This window comes from Phlebotomus argentipes, unplaced genomic scaffold (genome assembly GCF_947086385.1).
Source record: "Phlebotomus argentipes unplaced genomic scaffold, Phlebotomus argentipes genome assembly contig_5, whole genome shotgun sequence".
NCBI lineage: Eukaryota > Metazoa > Arthropoda > Insecta > Diptera > Psychodidae > Phlebotomus > Phlebotomus argentipes.
Genome location: NW_026776165.1, coordinates 1,727,956 through 1,755,215, shown reverse-complemented (window position 1 = coordinate 1,755,215; position 27,260 = coordinate 1,727,956). Strand labels below are relative to the sequence as shown.

The 27,260-nt window shown below is 43.0% G+C and overlaps 1 protein-coding gene across 4 annotated transcripts; it reads left to right on the top strand.

The window, feature by feature from the left end:
- The first annotated feature begins 1,583 nt into the window (after positions 1-1,583).
- LOC132256396 (SH3 and multiple ankyrin repeat domains protein 3) lies at positions 1,584-26,563 on the top strand. 4 transcript variants are annotated; one of them, XM_059752795.1, is made up of 12 exons: positions 1,584-2,221; positions 8,412-8,657; positions 15,966-16,091; positions 16,160-16,491; positions 18,512-18,680; positions 19,774-19,968; positions 20,073-20,139; positions 21,088-21,285; positions 21,476-21,854; positions 21,918-22,119; positions 22,181-23,559; positions 23,879-26,563. In XM_059752795.1, exons 2-12 carry the CDS (start codon positions 8,478-8,480, stop codon positions 24,507-24,509), a joined length of 3,858 nt encoding a protein of 1,285 aa, XP_059608778.1. In that variant the 5' UTR covers positions 1,584-2,221; positions 8,412-8,477; the 3' UTR covers positions 24,510-26,563. The 4 variants fall into 4 exon arrangements, with proteins under 4 accessions (XP_059608778.1, XP_059608779.1, XP_059608780.1 ...); XM_059752796.1 differs by lacking the exon at positions 19,774-19,968; XM_059752797.1 differs by lacking the exon at positions 21,088-21,285.
- Positions 26,564-27,260: the final 697 nt, after the last annotated feature.

Below are 27,260 nucleotides of genomic sequence, written 5' to 3'. Positions count from 1 at the left end.
TTTGGAATCACTTGGAAATTTACTGGGCAGGAAATTGAAAATATTTGCAAACTTGGCGCCCCTCCAGGACGGGATTGATTAAAATGAGGCGCGCAAAAGGGGAGAAATTGAATTGCGTCGCGACAGATTGAATTTGCCTGAGGCTCTCAATGGAGCCGAAGAATGTCTGCAGAATGCCAGTGAATTGGTGAAAAATCAATTTGCCGTCCGGACGCTCTTCTCACCTTTCTGGCGACACAGGATGTTCAGTCGGACCGTCGGAGAAAAAGGGAACAAATAAGAGTCCGTGTGGGATTTATTGGTTGTTGCTCACAATGCGTGTGCATTGCGGGTCGCCATGGTGTATTTTATAGCAAAATCAACTGATTGTGACTCCAAGTGGGCGAACGTGTTTGAACAACAGTCACAGAGTGGCTTTTTTCTCCCTCCTCAAGAACTGCGCGCGTCCAGAGGAAGCCACAAGAAGTCTGGCTGTATTAATTCAAGTATGACAGAAATATTTCTTCTCGCATTTTTTCCATCTTAACCACCTCAAACCCGGCGATACCGAAAATTCCTCCATTTTTCGTCTTACACTTCAATTTACATTTCTTCTCTCGGCGATCGACTTTTTGCTCAAGTCACTCTTTTGACTCATGGTTCTTTAATAGACCGATGGCAAGAACATTAAATTGCTTTTTTGTCCCATGATTCGCCCAGGGTTCTTGAGAGGCGAACGAGTTCTCGAGTGCTGATCTTTCGGGAGCACTAAATTGAAGCACAAATCTCAGAAGTTTTAGTACTAAACATGATTCAAAAGATGAAAAAATCCCAGCTTTACTCATTAAAGATGTCGTCCAACAAATTGCTTCAGTCATTTGAAGTCCAAAAACAGCCGTGGTTAATTATAAATGACACTTTTTCACTGCTCGCGTCATTATTGCTAAAACCAAATGCATTTTTAATGTTCAGCCACGGTTTTCTGGTTGCCAACAAAAAACATTTATGCAAAAGTATACTGCAAAAAAAGCGGAGTATGGAATTTTAATGCAGTTGCGAAGGTGTAGCATTATTGCAAGAATTGTCCTCTGGATTCTCTCTCTGTGTGTCGAAAGTTTGGTGGATTTTTCAGATGGTTGAGTGGAAAATCTAGTTTCTGGGGACTTTTCCTATTTTCCCATATATAGAATTGATCCTGGGCAATTTCCCGCACGTCTCTATAAATTCGGTTTCAATTTCAATTCCACTGAGAGCGAGATGGAAGCAAGTTTCATGTGCCGTTCTTTGTTTCCTGACCTACAATGCGTCTCACTGCGATCTGGCCGCGAGGGAGATTCATCTCAGGCTGGGAGGCTGCGTCTGGCTCTGTCTGGCACGTGGATGTGCTGGCCCAGTGCTACCTGTGTCCCCGAGAGTCGTCTCGCTCTCGCCGGATGCCAGATTGGCAGTGCGATTGCGTGCCGGACGCCACTGCTCGATGGGTTTATCTCGCCACTGGCGTGCTTGAGAGTGAGCGAGACGAGTGTACGCTCGAATAGTGGCATCATGACACCGTAATATGAAACCAGCAAAGAGAGTCGAATCAGTTTGAGTTGAGTGTGCAATGAGTGAGTTCGTTTCGTTGACGTGGAGGCGATTTTTTCACTAAAGTGTCAATTTTCCACCCTCTTTTCCCACCATTTCTGGCGCTCGAGCTTCGTCTGTTCGTGTTTTCCGGGTGGGAAGCGGAAAATTTCCCGTGCGAAAGTCCTGAGAGACTGAGTGTCGCTAAGGAGTGTACAGGACATCACCTGAAACGTCACGCGAGTACGTCAAAGTGACAGTTTCTTAAAAAGGATATACATCTTGATATATAACACACAAAAATATCAGTGGCAGGATATTTTCTTGCTACACACACAGCAAAGTGTGCCACATTTTCAACTTTATAGTCGCCTAAAGAACGATTTTTCAACACAAGTATTTACTCGTCATCGCATCGAAGTTCGCAATCGAAGAGGGAGAATCCTTTCTGGAGACAGCGAAGAAGAAAAAAGAGGAGTGAAAAGTGATTTGAATTGAGGTGTAAAGTTTTATGTGCGGGAAAAAGCCATCGAAGAAATTTGTGTGCTGAAGCAAGAGAGGCAAAAGTGTGTCGTATGAATAAATCCCTTCTTTTTGGATAATTAATTCGAGAGACACAAGCATCGATTTGGCGTCTACAACGGTCAATGATGACATAATGGACTACCTTTTTTGCCAGGTACTGTTGGCACTTCTTTTCCCATTCAGTATTTACTTTCAGTGTTCTTTTGCGGATGCAAAAGTGCTTCTGTGGCGGCAAGAATTGCTGATTTTTGTCAAAATTTACCCACTCAATTAGCATCAATTCACATTTATTCAGTGGGAAGAAAAGTCTCAGAGGCGCGCACTTTGTGCTTAGGGTGAATCAGTTGGACATGAGTTGATGTTTCTCATGCAATGGCGGCAATTTATCGATCCATCGCCGAAAAGGACACCCACCCAGTTTTTTTTTTGTTGTGTTTGGGAAGAAATTTTGGTATTTCTTGCAGTGAAAAACCCCCGAAAAATGGGATTTTCTTCCTCAAGCCAATAAACATTGGAAGAAATTGTGGCTCTCCAGAAGAATTCGGAGAAAGTTGATGGCTGTTTTTTTTGTTGATTGGGAAGGGCATTTCATGAAATATTGATTTTTATTTCGTCGCAGTTGAGCAAAAGATTTTCCTCGATCCCTGTGACGTTGGGAGGTATTAATAAGTAAAGCTGCTTCATTGGAATACTTAATGGCACCTTTCACGTGGGTTTTCCTCATTTTCCGCATCTGAAAACGCGTTTCTTTCACAAAATCCAATTAATTATTCGGTTGATTTCATTCAATTACTGGCGGATTTAATGCAGAAAATTTGATGACCCCTAAAGCAAAGGAGAACCTTGAGAGCCGATGGAAATCGGTCAATCTTTTCTGTTTTCACCTTGACGAAATTGCCTGAACAGTCAATTAGTTATAAGGGAAGAAATTGATGAAGCCACGCCCACTCAGAAGCTCCGCCCCGGGAGTGAATAAATGCAGATTTTTCGTAGATATTTAGAATATATTTTGCAAAAAATCATGCTCTGCATCTCGAATTGTGTTGTTTCCACTGTTAAAAAGGGGAAAAATTTAGTTTCTTAAATTTTTCTACCTGTCACCTTAATTCAACATAGAGTCACATTGAGTGTTCAAGTGTTGGATCAATCATCAAGTTGTAAAATGGTCATCGAGAAGCCGTGTGAATGAGAAGAAGACGATAAAGCGATGAAGTCTGATGGTTAAAGAAATCAGAGACTCTCTGAGCTTGTGATACGTTATTTGACCTTCTACGTTCGGTTTCCCATTTTTAACCCGTTTGCTATCATTATTCCGGTTATAATGAGGGGAATTTGATTCAATTTTCATCGTTCTATTCCATCCCAGGTGATGATTCGTCTGTCGCTTTTTCTTTTTCTTTTGGGAGAGAAACCAATCATTTCATGTGGCGGTGGCAGGAATTTGGCAAAACTTACAGACAAATATTTGTGGATTCCTCCCTTTTTGCGCTTCTGTCTCGCCGATAAAATTGGATGGAATGACAGAGACTGCGAGATTAGAGCGTTCCACATAATGGCGAGGGATGTTTTCTTATGCAAATTCCTCGTATGTGGGTTGGATGTTGATGAACATGGAGAAACAAATAGACAGGAACATAATGATTGTGTTGGGAGAAATCCGGGGGCATTTTCTATGGAAATCTGATGCTCCTGGAGAGACTAATGAGTGTTGGATTCTTCACAACTCAAACACTCGCACTAGATTTGCTGTTATGATGAAATGAGAGCCCATTTTTTTGCTCCCTTGTTGTGAAAATTGAGTGAGAATTTCTTGGGCTCCAGAAAAATGCCTATAGATATGCAAATATGTCTGAAATACTTTTTTTTGGGCCCAGAGCACAGAAAATATGCTGATGATGGGCGAAACAAGGAGAATTCTGTCACTGATGAATTTTTCATCAGATGCTAAATTCTGGCAGCTCTTAAAGAGTACTTGATGTGAATTTGCATGGGAATTTTGTGTGTGAAATTTCTTGCTCTCAAATTACAAATCGATTTTGTGGTTTTTTCGACTTTGTCTTTTGGATTGGTTTTGCTTTGTCTTTTCGCAGCTCTTTGAAGTGCGTAAGTGAGTAATTTGTCCATCTTTTAGCTAAGATAGAAAAAAGGGAAGTTAGGCTTATCTCGTTGCCATTATCAAAAGTGGAAATCGCAATTCCTCATCAAAGAGCAAATATTTGGTTAATCTAAAATTTTTTCGCTGGAATTCAGTGATTCACAGTCAGAATTATCGCCTCTAGAAACTCGCTTGATTTGATTCTTGTGATAGTGAGAGCTTTAGCGATTGCGGAGAATGAAGTCTCAGGATGTAAATTCAATAGAAAATCACCACACGTCAAGTATATGAAACCTAGACAATATCACGTAAATCACTAAATTGGTAGGCAGTCGTTTTTTTTCCCTCCTTCAGCTACTCAATGGAAATTACGCGCCAAAGAGACATGAAAGATACATGCGAAAGACAGACGTACGAATTTTTTGTTTTCGGTGAGAGAGAGAGAATAAAATGTGGTTAAATTGTTGTATTATGATTATGCAAGATTGAACCACATTTGAAATTCAATTTATGTGAGCCGCGCTTTTCTATAACGTGCCAACCACTGAGTTGAAAATTGTGGTGCACAAACATTGGGGCGATTTGCTGCAGTTGGGCGCGAAGTTGGAGTGTCTCAGAGGCAATTTCTTGGCACTCTGGCGAGAAACTTGTTTTCCTCCTTATTTATTTTATGGTCATTTCTTCAGCCATTATATACCGTTGTCCCGACTGTGATTAGTATCTAATTAGGCCTCTAAATGTCTACCTGCAATTTTCGCTGAAAGGTCAATTCTTCCTGCTGATGGGGAATTTTTCACTTGTTCCACATTCTCGATGGCTGCACTTTATTCCCTCTAATTCAATTACCGCGTGTTGGAGACAGTTGCAGATACGCTGGCAAAATGTGGCCGATTGGCGCGGACAAGAAGGAGATGTTATGGTCAGAAGTGGTGTACAGATCAGTAGAAGTTTAGGGAAGTGTTGCAATTTATGCAATATTTGAGGTGTTTGTCAAAAAAAACCATAGATTTTATTACAATGCCTTCCACTATCCTCAAGTTTACGTGGAATTTTATGTGCACCTGAGAGATGGCAAACAATTTGCCACAATCCCTCAGGGTGGCAGCATAGACATTGAGAATGGCGTTCTATAGGCAAAGGTTATTACACTGGGAGTAATCCTCGTATGCATTTCTGGGCTTCTCTTGTATGCATCTAACCTCATTTCCCGTGCAATTATTCACCCATTGCGCCGCTGAATGGTGGAGCCTCTGCCACGGCTGTTTTTTCCGCTCACTCACGGGGGAAAATTAATTTTCATGTATAAGGCACAAGAGCGCCAAACACCACGAGACGACGGGGTATGTTTATGCTCGCAAAGGGAGGGAAATCAATTGGGAACGTTGCCATGACAATCTCAGATGGGATTCGGCGTCAGCATCCCAACTTCTGATGATATTCACTGGGTGTATATAACGCACTTTTTCTTGCTGTGCCATCGCAGGAAAGCCAGAGAGACTCCACTTGTTCGCAAGTGGCCTTTTTTCTTGCCTTCTCTGCATTTCCAGTGCGACTTTTTCTCGCCAGCATCCCAACAATAAATGCATTACTCGAGAGGCAGAGAGAGAGATACAGATAATAGGCATCTCTGGGCAATTTATCTCCGACTATCAGATACAACAAACAGTCGTCACAGATTAGATTTAATGGAGCTAGAGTAGGGTCATGAGTTCTGTGAAAATATATGAAAATTTCACAGTAAGAGAGATATTTTCTTCCGTATCTGAATTGGTTTTATCAACTATTTTTGTTGCAAGTGGAGAAAGGAGGGATTTTCATTGGTCTTATTTGAAGGAAAGTCGATAAAACAATTGAAAAACTATGTCAAGAAAATGCTAAGCAGTGAATATGACCTCGTTTTAGTCACAATATCATTTGATTTATCAGATAATTAGCTTGCTCTTTGATCTGAGTGCAATGGCTAATTGCATTATTACATGGCATAACGAGTTAAAAAGAAAGCTTTGGGAAAAAATTATGCATTGCGCGATTATTATGTCACTTGACGATATTTCTATGCGATAATGAGATAATTTCACGATAAAATAATACTCACGTTGTCAAATAAATGAAATTTTCTATTCAATAGTGTATAAAATGCTTGCTTTGAAGGTTGAAATTGGGACGTTTTAGCGCATAAAAGTTATCACTTCGCAATATTCAGATATCTCTCTCAACTCCACACTTTATATCGCACTTCTCGCGTCAGTAAAGCTGAGACACAGTCAGAAGTTTTATGATCCAAATAAATTAGACAATTTAGTAGGCATTCACATATGATTGACAAGCGTAACCCTTCACAAAAAACAGCATCTGAGGGTGACCTTAAGCCCAAAATCTCCAATCAATAGCGCATTGAGAGGCGTCTTGAGGCAAACACTTCGAGCCATTCTTCTGGGATCTCCCATAAAGTTTCCCAATTGGCCGAATTAATTGAGATGGTATTATATCGACTGTGAATTTAGTACCATTTTCTTTTTCATCCATAATCTTCTCTGCTGGGACACAATTGCTGTTGGGCCCTCTCTGAAGCTGGAGAGACGCTGAATTAAGGCGTCTTGTGGGAAAAAATTGCTCAACACCTGAGAAACCACGAGCCATAAAACACTCCCGTGAATTAATTTCTGACATTGCATCAGTTTTTGAGAGCACCTGAGAATGAATTCCATCGAAAATAGATATTATGTGTGGCGGCAGCTCGAAATTCGTGTTTTTCACACATTAGATCGCCTTTTGCATACAAAATGCGATGAGAAGGCGAAGAAAAAAAGTGGTCACAGGCTTGTGGGTGGGAGGAAAAGTGGCTGAAAAGACGGTGGAGAGTGAGAGAGACCCTGAAAATAATTCCAAGGAAAGTCACAAAAAGTCAATATTTATCGCTGATCTCAAGCGAACGGAGGTGAATTTGATGTTCCTGTTCTTTTGACCTCTGATTTCTTTATGCTCTCCATTTCGCATTTTCAGGACGTGTGTGCGCGCGATTCGGCACATTATTTGTCAAATGTGTGGCTTTCAATTGACTCTCGGCATGTAAATTTTCCATATTCACCCCAACTGCCAAAGTGCCAGAGTGGTCAATCATGAAAATCCATTTTGCCATCTCAATTGCCAATTACAGTTCTGTGACTCTTCCATGCCTTTTGTCTCTCAACAATTCTCGCGTGTCCAACAATTCCAAGGACAAAATTGACCTCATCAGCAAATTGCTGGGTTTATCTACGAGCGCTTTAGTCTATATTTTCACCGATTCCACCATCTCATTTCAACTGTCACATAGCATTTCGCCTCCCTCGTGGTTGAAAATGAGGAAGTGGTCAATTTGGGTTTATTTTGAGGCTGTGCGAGGAAAAAGTTTCACTGCTTTTGCACCAGTGAAAATTTCCCGACCCCGTCAAAGTGTGTGCCTGATTGGCTTCCATTGTGAGGAAGTCGAAAAAGGATTTCCGCCCAGACAAATTTCCCACGAGACATGACAATTTTTCCCCAATAAAGATAAATTGTCGCCTCTTCAATTGCTAATGAATTCACATTTCGTTGCCGATAAAATACCTTCAAGATTGCCTTCTATCTTTGGATTGTATATACAGCAAAAAATTCATATTTAAATTTGTTAGATTAATTTGTCTGATGAAAAGTCAAGCAATTAATCCAACGGCTTCGTAATTGATGTGATGTTTTTTTTCTTGTGTGAACACATTTAATGAGAAACATTGAGATTCGAAATACTGTCGCACCAGATTTTCGAGGAAGGGCACAAAAAAGACACAGTTTGACATTTAATTGAGTGTGTGATAAAAAAAAAAGCCAGATCAAAGAACATGCCATCCGGAGTGAAGTTGGACTATTTGAATAATAGAAGGGGGTTTGCATATGTAATGTCCAGAAAAAGGTTAAATGCCCGTTGATCAAACAGGTGAGCGGCTTCGAGTGGCTTATTGACAATGATGTCATCTTAAGCCATGCTTTCAGCCAATATTGGACTGCTAAAGAGATCTTGTAGTTTCTATAGAGCTTTATGGATCATTGGCAATTTGAGCGTGCGCGCGAAAAAAAGTTGTCCACAAAGAAGGAAATGAATAAATGAGGAATACAAATTGTCACGCAATCAATTTGATATATATATATTTTAATAACTTCGAAGCTCATGACTTCGGATAACACACGTCTGCAAGTCATATCATTTGCATTAACTCTGTTCACCTCTTTTCAGGCTCACTAAGCATTCAATGAGGACAACCAAATAGGGATCGAGCGAGGGTGCAACTGAGTGTTCGCTATGGATCCTGGAGGCTACGCAGACGACGATTTGCCACCGCCAGCCTCTCCGGAGCCTCGCGATGGTTGGCTCCTGGTGCGGATTCACGTGCCTGAGCTGAACGTGTCCAAGTGTCTCCAATTCCCGGCCGATCGGCTGGTGTGGAATGTGAAGCAGCAAGTTTTGGCATCTCTTCCAAAGGTAATGAAGCCCATCAGAAAATTCTCTCTCTCTCTCTCTCTCTCTCCCTCTCTCATTCGCCGCGCGTCGACAGAGTTGCGAGTGCCATAGATGGAAGACAAGACATTAATTTACGAGAGATATGTGCGAAAATTGAGTGGTCAATGGTGGCTTGAGATAGTATTCAATTAGAGTTGAAAGTGTATTTTGCGATCGTAAATTATGTGGAGATGTTTACGAGTGTGGCTATAAAAATTTGCTGAAAATGGACAATATTGACTGGGATATTATTTTTGTGGAGTCTCTAGAATTTCTGGGAATTCACTGCGGGAGGGGTTAATAGGTTTCCCATGCTGATAGTGATCTACTTTTGGGCAGATCTTGATGACTATTGAGCAGCTATTGGACAGAAGTTGAATTTATTGGCAAAATTCTTTCGCAAAATTAGATGGAAAAATGCATAATGTGCACTTTGAGTTGCCTAAAGTCCATCGTAAAAGTCTTCTAATGGCCACCATAAAGCTCTCATTAAATTTATTAATTGGAATTCCTTGTACGCTTCCTGCAAAATGGCTCGCCAACAAGTCACCTGCTGGCAATTTGTATGGCTTTATTGGCAAATGGCAATCAGTCGATCATCATTTCACTATTAGGAGACGCGCTCAAGGAAATCTCATTTATGGTCTCCAATCTAGATATGAATGCTCGACTATCGCAACTCTGACGCCTTCTCGCATGAGATTTTCGGCCGTATCAGACGCCGAAAGACTCCTCATTCGCGGCCAGCAATTGACTCCAAATGAGGGTCAATTAAATTGCCTCAATTGGGCCTCAAACAGAGACTGAAAAATGAAATTCACTCTGTTCCACTTGCACATGAGAATGTCTCAATGAAAGTAAATGCCTTTCTTGCCATCCGACAAAATTGAATCATTTTCTGTGTTACTATTTACTTATCTTATCGTCAACACTTTTGACCATGCGAAACACACGCATTTTGTGGTAATCGAGCCTCATAGATGGCAATCATCCAATAATATTCGCTTTTGAAGCGCAACGTTGACCGAAATCTTTGCACACACAATTGGGCAATTTCGATATGTTTTCCATGCGGAAAATTGAACGTTTTCTTGCGGAGATGCTTTTGTCGACTCTCTGCACATAATTTTGAGCAAGTGTATTAAATTTTTCTACGCTCTGGGACTCTCACTTGTGTAAATGCTCTGCTGTGTAATATGGTATTTACACAAGTTGCCTCAACTTTATTATTTCGAGTCGCCTCTTTTTTTTCGTCCGACACTCGCGGGAAGTGAACAATGGCGCAGCTTATTGAGTGCGAGAGAGAGAGAGACAAATTCCGCCAAAGTGAATAAAGTGTAACATAAGAGTAGCTCTCAAGTAGCAATATTAGAGTGTGTATTTTTTTCTTATCGCATCACAGCCTCTAGAATTAATGGAATCGCAATCATAAATTTTGCTGATTAATTTCTCACTACAGTTGAGACACCGCACTTAATCAAGCGATAAGACAGTGGAATTGTCTCTTCTTTTTCGGAAGAAAACTACGCTAAATCTTGTGGCATGGAAACATCTTGGTGGGCGTTAATGGTTTTCGAATAATTGATAAAAGCAAATTAGCATTCATTTTGTGAAATCTCACTGTTTTAGCACTTTAAATGCGATCATGTGAGTTTCATATGGAAATTATATGTGAAATGGTGAAGAGGAAAATTGCTTAGAAGTTCCGCCCACTCATATGCGCCGCCTCCACACAAATTTGGAAACAGACTCAATTTTGGACTGATAATACAACACAAAATAGACAATTATTTGTTGTAATAAAGCCATGTTTTGCATACATTCTCTGAATTGTTGCAGAAGTCAGTGTGAATTTTTCTGATTATGGGTTAATCAAGGGCGCACTTTTCATGAACCAACTTTTGAAATACCTGAAATACAAGAGAAGCGAGTGTAGAAAGAATATTTCGGGTGAAAACAGGCTCATTTTTGTACGCAATTCAGTCTCTCTTTAGTCATCAGTAATCATAATTCAGCCAAAATGCCCTGAAACTTTAAACTGCTATCAATCACGTTCAGTTTATTCATCCCATTGGATGAACAGAACGGCCAAAATTGCCCATATTTCAGCTTAGTGGGTGAAAATTGATAAATCCCTGTCGATAGTGATATCTTTATTGTTTGGTTGTGTACTTAAACAATTATTCAGCAGATTGTTTGCCTTCCAGCTGCAAATTAAAGCCCGATGCCTTATCAGTCCAATCTCAGTCGTATTTGTTCTATTTATTCCATACTCAAGAGATTTGTTCCATTGCAATCACACTTGTTCCTTGCCACAAGAGCGTATTACACAATAAAGAGCAATTCAAGTTGAGAAGCAGAAATGGTTGTATTTTCTAATTAAATCTGAGCAGTGAATTTGCGGTGAGTTTTCTCTCACAGCAAATGCAAGTCTTTTGCCAGTGACAATGGACTAAAAAAAAAGGCTCTTTCTTCACAACTTCCTGCGACGGAAGGAAGTGGAGGCAACAATTGAAATTTGTACCTCAAATCATTGATTCTTGTGGGAAAAAGGCACTCTTTTTTCTGTGCTCTTTTTTCTCTCCCACCTTCTCAGTAATTGTGTTTACTTGCCATTGAATTTCCTGACCGTAAATTTTGCTTTAGTGGGCATAAAAAAGTCACTGCAAGAGTGTATTTATGCAAAATTTCAATTTATTAACTCTCTGTCTCTCTTTCACATGATATTTGTCATTATTGTTTTCCACCATTCATCGTTTATTTAATTAGGCACTTTTTTTTTAATATTTTATACTACAATTCTCTTTATATATGTTTTTATTCACGTCACCGTCAACGCTCAACGGGCTTTTCTTTTTGCTAATTCTGTCGTTCACACTAAAATGTTGTTCTTACACGGCTAAATTGTTGCACACAACACAACACCAACAATTTTCCTACATACAACAAAAAAAAACTCACGACGAATGTGTGGCTTCAGGTTGCTTTTTGGTTTCGGGTAGGTGGAAAAAGGCTACATATCAAGCAATGTTGTTGTTGGAACGCACTTTTCTTGCTGCAAGTTTCTGCCTCTGAAGCACGATTAAAATAGGCATGACAAAATATTTAGAATCTCTCTATATATTGCAACCTTCATGGAATGCTCACTCAAGATATTATACGAGCAATTCGCGCGCATGATGTTCCTGATTGTTTGCTGCCCATTAAATTGCCTGATTCATCTTTTTACATGCATTTATGTCACACTTTTATGTGCTTTCCAAAGACGTTCATTTTTGCCATTACCATATAATTTACATAATTCATCTACACTTTTAGTTCACTTGGAGGTTCTTTTTGCCTCCGCGTCACTTGAACTCACAACAATAGAAATAATTGTAAGGACAATTTAAGGCTCCGCCCCTTCACCTGCCCCGCCCTTAAATCTGAATATCCTTCATATGAAGCTTGAATGTCACTTTAAGTGATCTTTTTCAGTGTCATTCACAGCACAAGAACTCCAATTTCAGCTCCAATGACTATGGATTTGATCTGATTATGTCTCTCTGTGGCTTTTTCAGTGGTGTCACCAATTCAGGTGACGCTTCTTAGGTTTCTTCTACGCTGTGGAATTCACTTTTCGCATATAGAATAGCATTTTCTTTGCCGTTCGTGACCGTGCAAAGTCATCTTTCAAGGGGTTTCTCAGATTCGCTAAACGCTCGATTAATTGCTCAACCGGGAATAAAAATGGGTCACAAAGTCATAGAGAGCAAAATGTGGATCACACGTATTATGGAAATGAGATTTAACATCTCACACTGTCTTCGCCCACAAGTGCATCGCGAGTGACGTTGGAAAAATTGTATGCAAATATAATTCCACATGGCATTGTCACTTAATGCCGCGCCACGGAGTTGAACATGTGTCAAAATGTTGTGATTTTTTGGGCGTACAATGAAGGGGATTTTTCTCCTCCTCTTGATGCCCATTGAAATTGCAACCAACTCAGGCTCATTTCACATTCAATGGATGTGAATAATTAAAATTTTATGCGGCAAAATAGATACTCCCACGCTTGCCAGACACTGTTTCATTTCACCCATTTATATTGCAAATGCTTGCGGGGCGGCGGCACAATTGACAAACTTCTTAATTGCAGAGCTTCAATTACAATCGTCATCTGAGGCAGTTTTGCTGCAGCCCCAAACTGTTGTTATCGTTTGCCATAGAGAATAGACAGTGTTTATGGGTGTCTAAAGTGTATAATTTGATCGTGAGGCGTGCTTTCTCACTCGATGCCTCTTGCCAGAGAAGCCCGGCATTTAATTTGTACAAATTGTGGTGTGTAAGAAAAATTTTATGGTGACTTGAGAAACAAGCAATTCCGTGCCCCTTTTTAGACAATTGTCTGCACGCCAAATTAATTGAGACAGATGAACGGACGGCGCAGGGAGGAAAAAGCGCCGTCACTAAATTATTGGCCGCATGGATAAGAAAAACATCACAATGGTGTTGGGCATTTCGCGAGCAAAAACGCCACTTTTGCAATCAATTCGCCCAGTAATTAATGACGCGATAGTGACAAGTCGCGCACGGGGAAATCAAATGCAAGAGAGCCGCGAAGGGAGAGCGAAGAACCAAGGCCGTCATCTCGCGAGATTATTATTTATATTCGCAATATTATATGTTTAATGTGCTGCGTTGAGCCTCTTTTTTCTTGGGAGCGCTGTCGCGTCTCAATGGCAAATCCGGCGATTCCAGTGGCATCACGAGGCTGAAAAACAACACCTGTTGTTCTTCCGTGTTCTCCCACAATCATCTCAGGTGGGAGACTCTTGTCGGGCGTCTCAGAACGACGGAAGAGTGAGGAATGTCTGTGTTTTACTTTCATTGTGAATTGAGGGAGTTTTCTCGCGTGGAATCTTCATTTGGCAAATGGCATTTTGCGCTGATGGGTAAATACAATAAGGAGGGGAGAAAAAGCTTGAGAATTAAACTTATTTGCCCTCCTTAAGATTTATATATTTTAATAAATGAGTGAGATAGACAAATGGAAGAGAAGAAAATGATCATAATTTCAGTTTTTATTGGCAAATCTTGATGATCTGAGGATTAGTTGGGAAACTCTTGCAAAATGTCATCTTTTTTATGTTAAATATCTTAAGAATAAGGCAATAAACTCTATTTTACCTTTCAAATATCAACTAAAATCATGCTTCAATTTGATTTTATTGAGCTTACAGTCTCAGAAAATTTTAGAATTGTCCACACAAATTCCACAGAGCGCTATTAAACTTAAACCCATAAGAATCCTTTTAATCCCCAGCGAAATCTCTCTTCACTTTTAACTTTTAATCCCAGAATAAGAGTATATTTCAGTGGGATATCGCATTGAGAGCTGTTTGAGAGTCTTTCTCTTATATGTAGAAGCGATTTTATATTATTAAGTTATTTATTAACAAGTTCAAAGCCTCTGGAAGTATAATCGATCAATAATTTTCCCCCACTTGAAAGTCCAACAACGCCCGTGTCTCTAAAGAACTTATCACAAATTACAGAAATCTGGTATTCTATGGATTTTCCCCATCGTCTTTCCCTCGAGGGAAAGACGTCTCTTTTCTCCTAAATTACAACGTGTCTGAAAGTGCTGAAAAATACCCCGTAATTAATGACTTCCCCCCGATTATCTGGTAAATTCTCTCGTCCAGTGTGAAGAAGAAAAAAATCGTTAATCATTTCACGCAATAATGGCAATATTCGAAGTCTAAGTCGTCGCAATCTCACCGAATTGCATAACGACCACTGACTTTATGGTGGCTTTAAGACTTGACCATCGCGCGTCCACAAAAACCACCGTGAAGTCACTCTTTGGCTGTACAGTTAAATTGGCGGCAAGAGGTGTGATTTTTTACCTTCTCCGTTTCCAACTCTATGACATAATTTTGTCATGAAGAGACTTTTTCCCAGGAAAGACGGCAAAAAATCACCCACGAGGCGCAGAACTGATGACGATGGCATTCCACGAAGTCTGCGTGTCACCTTTCATGAATCTGCCCAGACAATCTCCCTCGTGTGGGTTCCTGTGCTGCATTGGAAACCCTTGAAAAAAGTCCCGGCGCGTGTTTAAGTAAATGAAACCTTATGGCAGCGCATTGAATTGCTCAGCAAGTCAGCAAAATTGCCAGAGAGTGATTAAAGTGCTGATTGTGGGCCATCCTCAGGGAGTTGTGGGTGTTGTGACAGCAATTCCCGAGGGGCGATGCACATGAAAATTGCGCCTTGGCATTGATTTCTAATTGCCGCACACACGCTAATCGGTGCGCGGCGCAATTATGGAAAATCTTGAGGAATTGCATGACCGTTGGCGCTTTTCTTTGTCGGTTGATCGCAGAAAAATCGCTCAACAAGTGGAGATGTTTTTTTTTTCTGTGTTTGACGATTAATTGGTAATTATCTGGCTAATTAAAATGCACCTCTCTGTGATCACTTCGCTGATCCCAGAGACTTCATTAATCATCAATCGAAAGTTTTGTGAGAAGAAATCCGCCGCAGAGCAAAATATCACACATTTTTACGTCATTTTGTTAAATAAACTACACATACTCACAATTTGCTTCAATTTAGCTTAAAGAGCCATTATTTCCTAAGTCATTTTCTTGTGGGAACGTGCCAAAGTGTCTCACTCTCTCACCTCTTGGACAGATACAATTGGGAAAAAGTGTTAAAATTGAAGAATTTCACTAATTATTTCGATTACGTAAGTTCATTGCAAACCATAAGCTTTGTATGTTGATGATTTTAGTGAAAAAATTCCCATTACTTTGCCGTGGTTTGTAAAAGTCAAAAGAATGAAGGTGTAATTCTAAGAAACTATGGAAAGTTTAAAGTCTTTCTCCTCCTCTGTTATTTGAATAAATATTTCACTTTTGCGACTCTGCAAACTATTGCAGCTTAAGCATTCTTTCGCCAATTTATTTGCATTCAAGCGATTTATCATGATATTCTTAAGTTATGCATATATGCATAAATAACAAATGACTTGAGGATATTATCCGAAAATTCTTCTGTCTGCGCGCAGTGTCGTGCTATTGACCCCTCAACGGAGGCGCACCTGAACTTCTGAGGGGCTCAGGAGGAATTGCATGATGTTCGCCTTTGCCTCCCTTTTTATTATTGCTTGGTTTGTTGTTGAAATTAAAAGCCAGTTTATTGAGCCTCTCCTTGATTTTTTTTCCCTTCTCGTGACATGACAATTTCGAGGACAACACAATGTAAAGAGCGCTTCTTTTTCAACCCCTCTTTCGACAGGAGCTCAAGGAGTCATTCAACTACGGCCTCTTCTGTCCGCCATCGAATGGGAAAGCCGGAAAATTCCTCGATGAGGAGCGTCGCCTGGGGGATTATCCCTTCAATGGGCCCGTTGGGTATCTCGAGGTGAGTGTCCTGGATCGCTTTCTGCACTTTTTCGGCTAAACACACACTTTCTCTCCCCTTTTTGGCAGCTGAAGTACAAGAGGCGCGTGTACAAGATGCTGAATCTGGACGAGAAGCAGCTCAAGGCGCTGCACACCAGGGCGAATCTGAGGCGCTTCCTGGAGTGCGTAAGCGGCGGTCATGTGGAGAAGATCTCCAAGATGTGCGCCAAGGGTCTCGATCCCAACTTTCACTGTCCGGAGACGGGCGAGACGCCGCTCACGATGGCCACGGGTGCCAAGAAGCCCAACAAACTGCTAATCGCTCTAGTCAACGGGGGCGCCATTCTCGACTACCGGACACGCGACGGCGCCACGGCGCTCCACAAGGCGGTGGAGAGGGACTCCCTGGAGGCGGTCTCGTGAGTATCATACCCTCAAATTCAATTCATTTAACAGTGAAACCGCGTCCAATTAGGGCATGGAAATTGAGTGGCTTTGATGCATATTTCACAAAAGGTCCCTTTGAGTGCATTTTCCCTGGAAATCATTTTTGCAGAGAGTCAGGAAATTTAATTAAGGGATGGTTTTGCACCGTGTGTGTGATTGAATTTCATAATGAAGCCTGCAGTGAGGAAAATATTAAACCACAGTGGAAAAGAGTTAATCAATGATATCATATTGCTAATAATTTTAAAGTCAATTTAAAACACAGTTAAGAGCAAAATTGTTTGCAAAACAATATAATTTTCGACCTGCCATTGTTAGATAGATCATTTGATGTGATTTTATTGATCAGTTCAGGGCTATATTGGATATCACGAATGATTACGTGCGCGTTTGCAAGTTGATCAGTGAGAAACAGCCTTGTCACCTTCGCAACAAACTGTGCTAAATCATCAGCAACTGCAGAAACTTCTTCTGGGATTGTATGTGCAAACGTGAAAGAAAGTCTTCTGAAAACATTCTAAAAATTCGCCAGAGTCCGAGGCGTTGCATAACTGATAACGTTGGCTGATGAATCGAAAGTCGCACGAGGCGTCAATCAACTTTCGTCGCGTTGGCCCACATCTTGGGTTTGAGTGGCAATGGAGAGACAATGGAAAGCTGATGGATTGCTTAGCATGAATTTGCTTAGCGGGGAGTTTATGAGGTTGTGTCTTGGCGAGATGAGGAATTTGCTCAACAACAAGAGTCTAGATAGAATTTGCACAGAGCCGCGCGCGCGCGCGCGAAGAAGGTGAAGTGGAAAAAGAGGTAAAGGAACTCGGCAAACTGTTCACAATCAGGTGCGGATTGTGATCAAGCGCGCGGGTCAAATCCGAATTCAATCGTGCTGCTCTGCCAATTGACATTGCAGAGACATTGATCTGTGAGTGGAAATTGATCCAAGGCGAGAGAAGTCACTAATATTGATGAGGGCATGCGAGGTTGGGGTGAATGAAAAAAAAAATATGTATAAGAAAAAAGAGAGCCAGAAAGCCTGTGATATTTATGACACGCAATCTGGGCATCAGACAATGAGAGAATCGATAAATCCGCACCTGATGGCGAGAGTCCGCAAGATTGAAGAAGTTGGAAAGGAGCAAAAAGAGGCAACAAACGCGAGATTTCTGTGCTCACGGTGAAAACTGGTTTTACTCTTGGCCATATTTGAGCCTCTTGCGAGGCGAACCCGCAAAGTATTCAACTATTGTACCTCGGCCGAGTGTACGCAAACAGAGACTCTCGGCATATGAGGTGATTTGCGGTGTGGATTGCCATAATTTTATTGGCATCCACTGCGCGCAATCTGGTTCTGTGCCATGCTCTCAAGAGCTGTGTCTCGAGCGTCGCGAAGAGGGCGAACAGAGGCAGAGCCTTATGTCATCGTGGGAGATTCACGTCGCGCATAATTGGGAGTCCTTTTGGTCTTTGGGCGCTGCGCCAGGAAAAAAGACCATTGACCGTCTCGTGGTCTTCAAGAGGATATCGGCTTCGATGTCCTACTCGAAATGCCAACGATCTACGATGAGTTCACCATAAGACTTGACCATAAATTCATGAGCACAAGATTGAGTGCAAAAAAAAACAGTCCCGCGAGAGACGAGAAGTTGCGCACGGGAGTGGATAAAAAAGGGAATTCTTCTAAGCCAAGCAAGAGCACTCTGGTGAATGACAATCAGCACAAGTTCTGCGCGGTGCCCACACTGGTTTGCCCAAGAAGGCGGCGGAGGAGAGACGTCTAATGTCCGGATGTCCAGCCACAATCTTTCAGCCATAAATTTCTCTCGCAATTCTCCTCCTTCATTCTTTCACCGCGCACCATTCCAGGGTTCATTGTGGCGATGTGTAATTGAGTTTAATTTGTTACTAAATGGACGTGGTCTCACTATCTGGTCTATTCTCGGGTCGTCAATCTCATGAGCGTGCATTTCTCTTGTCCAAACCACACTCACACAGAACTCTTCTCGAGCTGGGCGCTTCGCCAAACTACAAAGATATCCGCGGAATGACGCCCGTGTACTTGTCAGTGACGAAGAAGACGGACGCCAAGATATGCGAGGGCCTCCTGCACGATCACGCCACGCTGGGCACGCAGGACACCCAAGGATGGCAAGAGGTGCACCAGGTAAGTCTGCTGATCATGCAAACGGTGGTGGTTCCATATATATATTTATTGATTTTCTCAGCGCGCCCTCAGAATTTCTGCAGCAATTCAATTAACCCATTGACTTCCGCCACCATCACAGCTCTCAATCTGTCTATATTGTGAATATTTAACCTAGCAATTTGCATCTCCACTCATCAGTAGTGCAATTTTCTCCAACTACCCAACAGTTAAATAGCCTCCGCTGCAGAGGACTGATTTTTAATTGCTTTCCGGAAGTCAATTAAAAGTTGTGTACTTTACAAAATGCTCTGAATTTTCGTGGTTATGGACGAGTAGGTAATTGATGGAGAATTAAAGTTCTGATGTTGTATCATGAAACACTGACTAGAGAAATGGAGAATAGAATTCTCAAAAATAGACTGAAAATGGGGGCAAATAAAAGCAATTTCCGCTTACAAATCCATTAAGGGAAAGCATAGGAAAAATTCAAGTAAATTTCAAACGTATATGAATAAAATGTTTGCTAGATTTGCACTTTAAACTGAATTACTTCACTTCACATCGAAGATTAGACTCTGACCTAAGTTTCTCAGATGGTTTTATGGGTTAACCAAATGAGCTATGTCAATAACCCTTTAGTTTCCCATCGCAACTGATTAATTAAAATTCTGTTATGCATGAAAAATGCCTGAATCTTAGACGTTTTAGCTTATCCCATTCATTGATTTGATGGAAACCGTAAAATTCTTCAATATCTCTCCCTCTCTCTCTCCTGTTGAGAGAGAGAAGAAAAGAGAGGAAAAAAACTGTTAAGAACGCATCTCGTTGGCGAGAATGCATCAAGTTGAAGGCTTTTCAAGGTCTAACGATGATAATTGCAATTTCTATGATTTATGATCGTGATAATTGCACATCACTCATGATCCATCGATTGAGATAATATTTAGGTTCTGCGCCTTGATAGCGTCTGGCGGAGATTGAGGGCTGTTCTGGTGTGTGCTGAGCCTATTTATAGTGCCGAATTGAGTGGCTTTCGCTCTGTGAGAGGGCGGCTGTGGTTGGGGGTAGTGCTAGAGTTGGACTCACTTGTTGGTGTCTCTTGTCGCCGCAGGCCTGCCGCAATGGTCTGGTCCATCACCTCGAGCACTTGCTGTTCTACGGTGCCGACATGGATGGTCAGAATGCGTCTGGCAACACGCCGCTGCATGTTTGTGCTGTTAACAATCAAGAGGCTTGCGCTAGAATGCTTCTCTTTCGCGGCGCCCAGCGCGGCGCCCTCAATTATGCCAATCAGACGCCGTATCAGGTAAAAAAAAAAGCATAGAAAAGACTGGTGACTGACTAACCTCTTTGCTGATGATCTTCTCTTGCATCCCTGGCCAATCTAACCTGTTGCCTCCCAATCTGCAGGTCGCCGTGATTGCCGGCAACTTGGAGCTCGCCGAGATGATCCAGAACTACAAAGCTGAAGACATTGGTAAATATTGGCCAGAGCGCATCTGGAAAGAAAGAGAAATTTTATTAATTGAATGTTCCTCTTTCTCTATTCTCTTATTATTTTTTTCACCAGCCTCTCTTTCTCTCTCTCTCTCTCAATTGATACATGATGTCTTTCCTTAATAACTCTGGGCACTGTTTTGCCCAAAGAGTGAGAGAGAAAGGGAGGTTTTTTTTCAATTAAATTTCAATAGCTCTAAATTCACTTCATTGTTCTCGTTGTTTCGCCTGTTTATTAGCTATGGATTTTATTAGCTTTCTTACTACGTTTTTTCGTTGTTGCCAAATGAGAATACCTTTCTTAGAATGCTCAAATCCATCATCCGAAATGTTAGTCCAGAGAATTCTGAAAAAAAAGAATTTGTTCGTTTGAATGTGATTAGTTTTTCCCTCCATTCAATATAATTGTTGATCTCTTCATTTTGTCAGCGATCAATGTTGAGTGAGATTTTGGCCGCACTCAGAGAAATTCGAGTCTTTTTTTTTCATGTTTCATGGGAAAATCTTAGCCAATTTTTACGTATTTTTCTATTAAAGTTGAATTGTCGGTAATTTTCTCTGAGTGCATTTAAATCAAAACCATGAAGATTCACCTCGATTGGCAATCAATCAATTCTCAGCACTGATCGCAAGAGTCCTAATTTCATTTCATCCGTAATAATGTTTACAATTTCTTTTCATCACTGTTACATGTTACGAGTTCTTAATCTCTTTCTTATTGGCCTGTTCGACATTAGTGGCAGCACAATATTGTTTAATTGCGTGCTTCTTGATCTAGAAATGTGCCTTGGAATATAACTTCCGGCCTCACGGCCGGAGTGGTGTTGAGATATTAGGGAAATGCAGGGCGAATAAACTGGCACACAATGGGACATTGGAGAGCATAAATCTGGTCAGTGAAGACACACACACACACTTTTCTCCACAGTCCCCTTCCGCGGTCCGCCAAGGTACAATCCGAGACGGCGCTCGGGCGTGGCGTGGGGCCCCGCGAGCGCCATGGGGCGCCTCATGGGGCCGCCGTCGCCCTGCCCGAGCGAGCATCCCTTCAGCTCGGCCAGCTCTAGCCTGTCGGAGAGCTCCTCCAGCCACAGGAGTCACGAGGACGACATCAGCATCGTCACAGGTAATCCGTGCGCGCGTCATCCGCGGTTGCATGTTGCCATGCTGTTGCATGTTAGTCGTGTTGTTGAACCCTTGCATCTTGCGCTTCTAACCCTTCCTCTGCTCCACCATTGCTCATCCTCTCGCTCTCTCTCTCTTGGCTTCCCACCGCGATGACACTGGCTCACGAGTCCCTCCTTTGATCCCCACAGACAAGAGCCTCGGCGACACCAGCGACATCATCAGCGACTCCTCGGGAGTGGGCACCAGCTCGGACAGCGCCGCCTGCTCCATCGGCCATCCCAGCACTACGGTCGTCTGCATGGAGCGATACGTGGCCCAACAGCAGGGCCACCTCACCATCCAGCCGGGAGATGTGATCGAGGTCGTGGGCTCCACTGACTGCGGCCTGCTCGAGGGATATGTGCGCGGCACCAACAGATCTGGCCTGTTTCCCATTCATCACATCCAGGAGGTGAACATTCGCCAGAAGAACATCACGAACGTCTCGACAGCAAGTCAGGAAGTCAACACCAGACAGACACACTTTGTCCAGGACTTCAATGCCACAGAGCCGAGAATAAAGAAAGTGTAAGTTACGCCAATTCCATCCATTTGATCCTTCCACTCACGACCATTTATTATCCCTTTCAGAGGTCTTTCGGAGCCACGCACGGTTGTTCTGCACCGTGGAAAGCGAGGCTTCGGATTCATCCTGCGCGGTGCCAAAGCCACATCTCCTCTCATGCAGCTGAAGCCATCTGAACGGTGTCCAGCTCTGCAATATCTAGACGATGTGGATCCCGACGGAATCGCCGATATGGCTGGCTTGCGTCCCGGTGACTTCCTCATAGCCGTAAGACAGCAGCACTGATAGTGTTGTTCTGCTCTTCTCACACTCTTCTCTTCACTTCTAGATTAATAATGAGGACGTGAGGGCGGCTTCTCACGAGCACGTGGTGGATCTCATCAGGAATTCCGGCGCACTCGTGTCGATGACGGTTATTTCGCAGCTCTTGCCCGGTCAGCCTGTGCCACAGGCGACTCAGAGTGGCTTCCGGACGCCGCTAGCCAATCGCCAATGTGCCACACTGCCACGCCACATGTCAGGCCTGATCCCAGGACACGGAGGCAAGATGCCGGCGCCTCTGCCGCCACGGCGCGATCCCAAAACTACCCTCAGCGTGGGTCGGGCTCGAGCGAAGTCGATGGTGGCGGGCTTGGAGGGTGGCAGCACGGCCGATGATGACGACTTGACGCCCACGGCGAAGTCCAGTTCGGCTGAGAGTATCCACCAGACACAGAGCGCCGTATCGACACCCACTCAGGGCGGTCCGGGGACTCCGATACAGCCCAGGACGGCGAGCATCAAGGCGCGGCCCACATCGGGCAGAATCACTGCGGCGGAGCTAGAGGAGTTGTTCCAGAGGCAGCAAGGCGACTCCACGGGTGACGCACGTTACTCAGCCATGATGACCACCTCGAGGTTCCAGTCTGGCGGCGACAGCGGCACTCCGACGCCACAAGTATCGCCCCAGAAAGCGCCTCTGGTCTACAGCAGTGTGGCGGACATGAAGCGGAAGAAGAGCCGCCAGGGAGGCGCCGGATCACGCGTCAAGCCATGCTCAATTCCTCTCGTCAATGGCGAACTCCGGCGTAACTTCCACAGCACTCCGGATCTCGCGTCGGCTGGCCAGTGGCCGTCTGGGAGTGTCAAGGGCCATCGCAGCCAGGACGATGTGAATGTGCTCCACAATTCACTGCAGCGTCTCAATCTGCCACCGCCCACGCACCCTCCACCGCCGCCGCCCGTCGGCCAGGTGGTGAAGGTCGACGTCTCGCGGTCGGAGTACGAGAGCGCGGCATCTTTGCAGCAGAAGCTGAAGCTCCAGGCGGCCAAGGAGGCGGAAAATGTTGAGGTCATGTCCAGCTTCAGGCCAGCCGCCAATGCCAAACTGTATGCTTCGCCGCAGGATATCCGCAATGTGGGCTATCGCGGACGTGGAGACGCCAACAGGCGGATGACGACGTCGATTGTGGGACCACAGCCCGTGGGGAATCAGTACGCGCAGCCCTGTCGCTCCCTCTCAAATGCATCCCAAAGGAATCAGCCTGCGCCTCAGGCCGCCTCGAATATCCCGGCGCCACCCATTCCCGATCCCGACTACAGCCTCAGCGAGTCCGACGGCGAGGAAGACAACTCGGTGCTGCAGGCCAGAGTGACGATCAAGACCAACGGAACGGCCAAGGAAGCGCCGCCGACGCAGGCTGAGAGCAGCGGGAACAGCAACACTAGGTGAGTCTCCTTAGCTGATATTCGCTTCCATTTCTCCGTAAACTGTAATGTTTATCTCAATTTGCTTCTCTTCCGCTCTGAGCAAAACTCTTAGGCAAAGTAATTCAATAACTATACAGTGGAAAATACACAAATAGAAGCACAAATTGATATCGATTGCTATGCAAACTATCGAACTAAATTCTCTGTGAGAACACTAAAGTTTCTAGAAATTCTCAAACGAAAACATTCCTGAGCGACAAATGAGAATATTGCAGTGGAAGTTAGAAATGTAAATTTCTTGCAAAACTCAACAACTTCCGTTTGTTTGCAATTACAGCGGAAGCAGCACCGGATCCAGCTCAATGCCGCACTCCTTCTCTGTGGAGGAGATCCAAAAGATGCGCACCAAGCTGAAGTCCTCCAAGTCATATCCGCACGACTTGCTGGGCGGCCAGGCGGCGGTGCAGCAGCCAGTGGCCGAAGAGGGTGACAATTCGTCGTCGGGCGTGAGCAGTGACCAGGAGATCGCTCTCAGTGGGCCGGAGAAGCCCAAGGGTGCTCTGCCGGCGCCTCTGCCCAAGCCCGAGGCCGACGCTGAGGTGCGCAGCGATGACGACGCGAGCCCCAGTCCGCCGGCCAAGGGATTCCAGCGCCACAACAGCCTCACGCGCAAGCAGGCCGCCAGCATTGCCATGAGCCGCGCCCTGCAGACCAAGCCCGCCGTGTCGCTGGCCCAGCTGCCGCCGCCAATCGAGACGGAGTCCGACGATCCTGACTGCGCCGTACCGCCGCCCATGCACCTCCTCCACCATCGACACCACATGCACGCCCTGCCGCACGCAGCCCCCGACGACAGCCTGGTCCTGGCGCCGCCGCCGCAATTCTGCGACTCTTTCGACGTCCAGCCCCAGCGCAGCGTGCGAATCGTGGGCGCCGTGCCCAAGGCCGGCAAGATACACATGCAGTAGAGCCCGCCCAAGAGTGACATCAGTCGGGAGGCTTGCGCAGGGCGAAAGTCATTACAATATATGCAATTTCCCATTCATTCCCCCAATTCAAAAGAACCCTCAGGACCTTGATTAACTGTGAAAGCATCCGCAATGAAAGCCAATGCATGTGAAAGCACCTGAAATTAGTAGAAGAGCTTTTTGATGGCGAATTGCGTTTGCCAGAAGATAGCGCGCAATGGCGCAAGCAAGGTTATCTAAAAGAGAAAATCTCGATGCTTCTGCAAATGTGTTCGCTGAAAGGGATTCAATATTGGATACAAAATGCCAGCATGCTTCTGTGGGCGATGTTTGAAACTTTGAAGTACAAAACCATGAGAGTCATTTTCAAGGTCTTTCCATTGAAACTGGGAAACTTGCTTTGAGTTGTCTTTTGAATCCCAGCATTCAGTGGCATTAGGAGCGGCGCAAAAACGGCAGGAAAAACCTTCAAGTATTCTTGAAAGGATATCAAACGGTAAAAGTTCAATAAATCCTGTCTTTGATAAATGATCATTTCACTTAAACTACATTTTTATGCCCTGCAGTGAAAATATTCCTCTGCAAGGGCTTATTTTCTCTCTACTATTGGCTTAATTAAAGACATTCAATTTATTTTCAACACATTGATTAATGATCTTGAATACAGAAAATTTGAAGGTTTTGTTTTGCTCATTGTAATTGAAATGGAAAACTAACGCCTGCAGAAAGTAGTCAAAAATGTACGATATTTCATCACTTTATTTGATCCCTTTGTGCATTGAAGTGTTAGGAAAAGTTAATCAGAGAAAAATTCGTCAATTTCATGCATTAACATGCGATGTATTTAATATCTTTAGCTTCTGCGAACACGAGCCTTTTCAACTGACTGAGCATTCCTGGGGACAGAAAATCCCTTCCGGCAATTAGATAATGTTGCAGATATATTGGAAAATGTGTCTAAATATTAGTCATTGAAGATGTTCACTCACATTCACCTTCGCATTCACGGAAAAGAGAGAAAAAATATCGATACACATTAGACTTAATACAGAGATATTTCTGGGGGAGGGAAAAAGTACAGCGCATAAGAAGTGGAAAGAAAAGTCGCTCATGAGAGGATAAGACGATGACAGAGGAGGTAGAGGAAAAATTTATACCCGTCTTAGGAGTAGATAGAAATGCACGAAATAGTTTTTTTCCACGAGACAAGAAAGTATTCTCGGAGTTAGAAAAATTTTTGCTCAATGAAAATACTTGGCCTCATTGAATTGAATTTGCCCTCCGTTCAACATCACATGCGATGAAAAGGAAAAATATATATCCACATTCACCGGAGCAACGAAGAACTTCGTCACGTTTTATAAGGACTCTTTTTATCCTCTTTCTACAGAATTTTTCACCAGACATTCGGCAACAAAAAAAGACCTAAATACACACGATTTTTTCGATACAAATGGCAAATCCATAAAACTGATATTTCACTTTGATAGTGTGTGTAGTTGATAGAAGATTTCGAAGGTGGGGAATTAATGGAAATTCTTTGCTATATTTATACCTTTGCAGGAGATTTTCAGTTTTTTATATTATATATAAAAGATGACTAGAGACAAATTAGTAATTTAAATGAGAGGCATGATGAAAAGTATGTAACACTGAATATTAACAAGATTGATATAGATGTTTTTTTTTCATTCATTCATTCATTAGGACAAATTATCTATAATACTATCGTATAAATTTCTTGGTATTATTTTGTAATTTTGTGATATAAAATTAATTCAATTTATGCAATTCTTTCGAAAATAAATAAACATCATTAGTTATTGACTTTTGTAGATCCTAAGTTTGCTCATAAGTTTATTTATAAATGCAGTAAGAAAAGACAAGATGAGTGAAGAAAATTCAAGTGTGGAAGAAAGCAAAATAAAAATTATACAATTACACTATCTACTGTTAAATGAATTATTATCAGTACGTAAAGTATAATTAAAATATAACAATTTTGAAGACAGTGAAAGAAAAAAGTAACATTGCAAGAATAAATTCAATTTAAAACATTAAAGGTGGCATTTGTACTTCGACTCATCATCGGAGTCACTCTTTGGTCACACCCAATTTTCCACATTCTCCCCCTGCTGATGTTGGCCAGCGGAAGAGGGTGGGGAAAATGACTAAAATACTTTCCAAGGATTTTCGGTCATTAGCAGCGCATTAAAGTGGGCGACAATTACCATTTTGCGGCAAAATTATATCGTTTATATTGGGAAGATTCATAATTGCTCTGATGAGACCAATTACTGCATTTATTAGCTTCAGAGAAGTTGAATATTACAATTAAATCCCAAAGCTTTTTCCCTCTTCTTGACTCGCGACGTCGCGAGGGCACAAATTGCGTGATGAGGTAAATTTTTAATACCCATCTTTCAATCGCGAGTTACAAGTTGGGAGGACAAAAGCATTCCCAGCATCATTAAGAGTGACATAATTGAATCAATAATCGGATAATTGAGAGCAGTCATCAGCTTTTCCGTGGCAAATGCGCTGAGTTGCCCAATGATTGAGTGGCTTCTTCATGTCCCGTGGCCGATTCCATCGAGCCTGGCAGCTCAGGAAGACCGATTAGTGTGTCGGGGCGCAGCTTAAGGGATTACTTCTGGCAATTGAGACTCGAGTAGCATCGCACTCTGAGTCCGACTCTGATCGCTTTCCCCTTGTGCGAGAACTTTCCCAAGAGAGAGCGGAAAGCTCTCA

Coding starts and splice junctions, on each gene's coding strand:
- LOC132256396 (XM_059752795.1), top strand. CDS start 8,478: ATGGATCCTGGAGGCTACGCAGACGACGATTTGCCACCGCCAGCCTCT. Junction 16,492..18,511: donor GACTCCCTGGAGGCGGTCTC/GTGAGTATCATA, acceptor ACACTCACACAG/AACTCTTCTCGAGCTGGGCG. Junction 22,120..22,180: donor CCGGTGACTTCCTCATAGCC/GTAAGACAGCAG, acceptor CTTCACTTCTAG/ATTAATAATGAGGACGTGAG.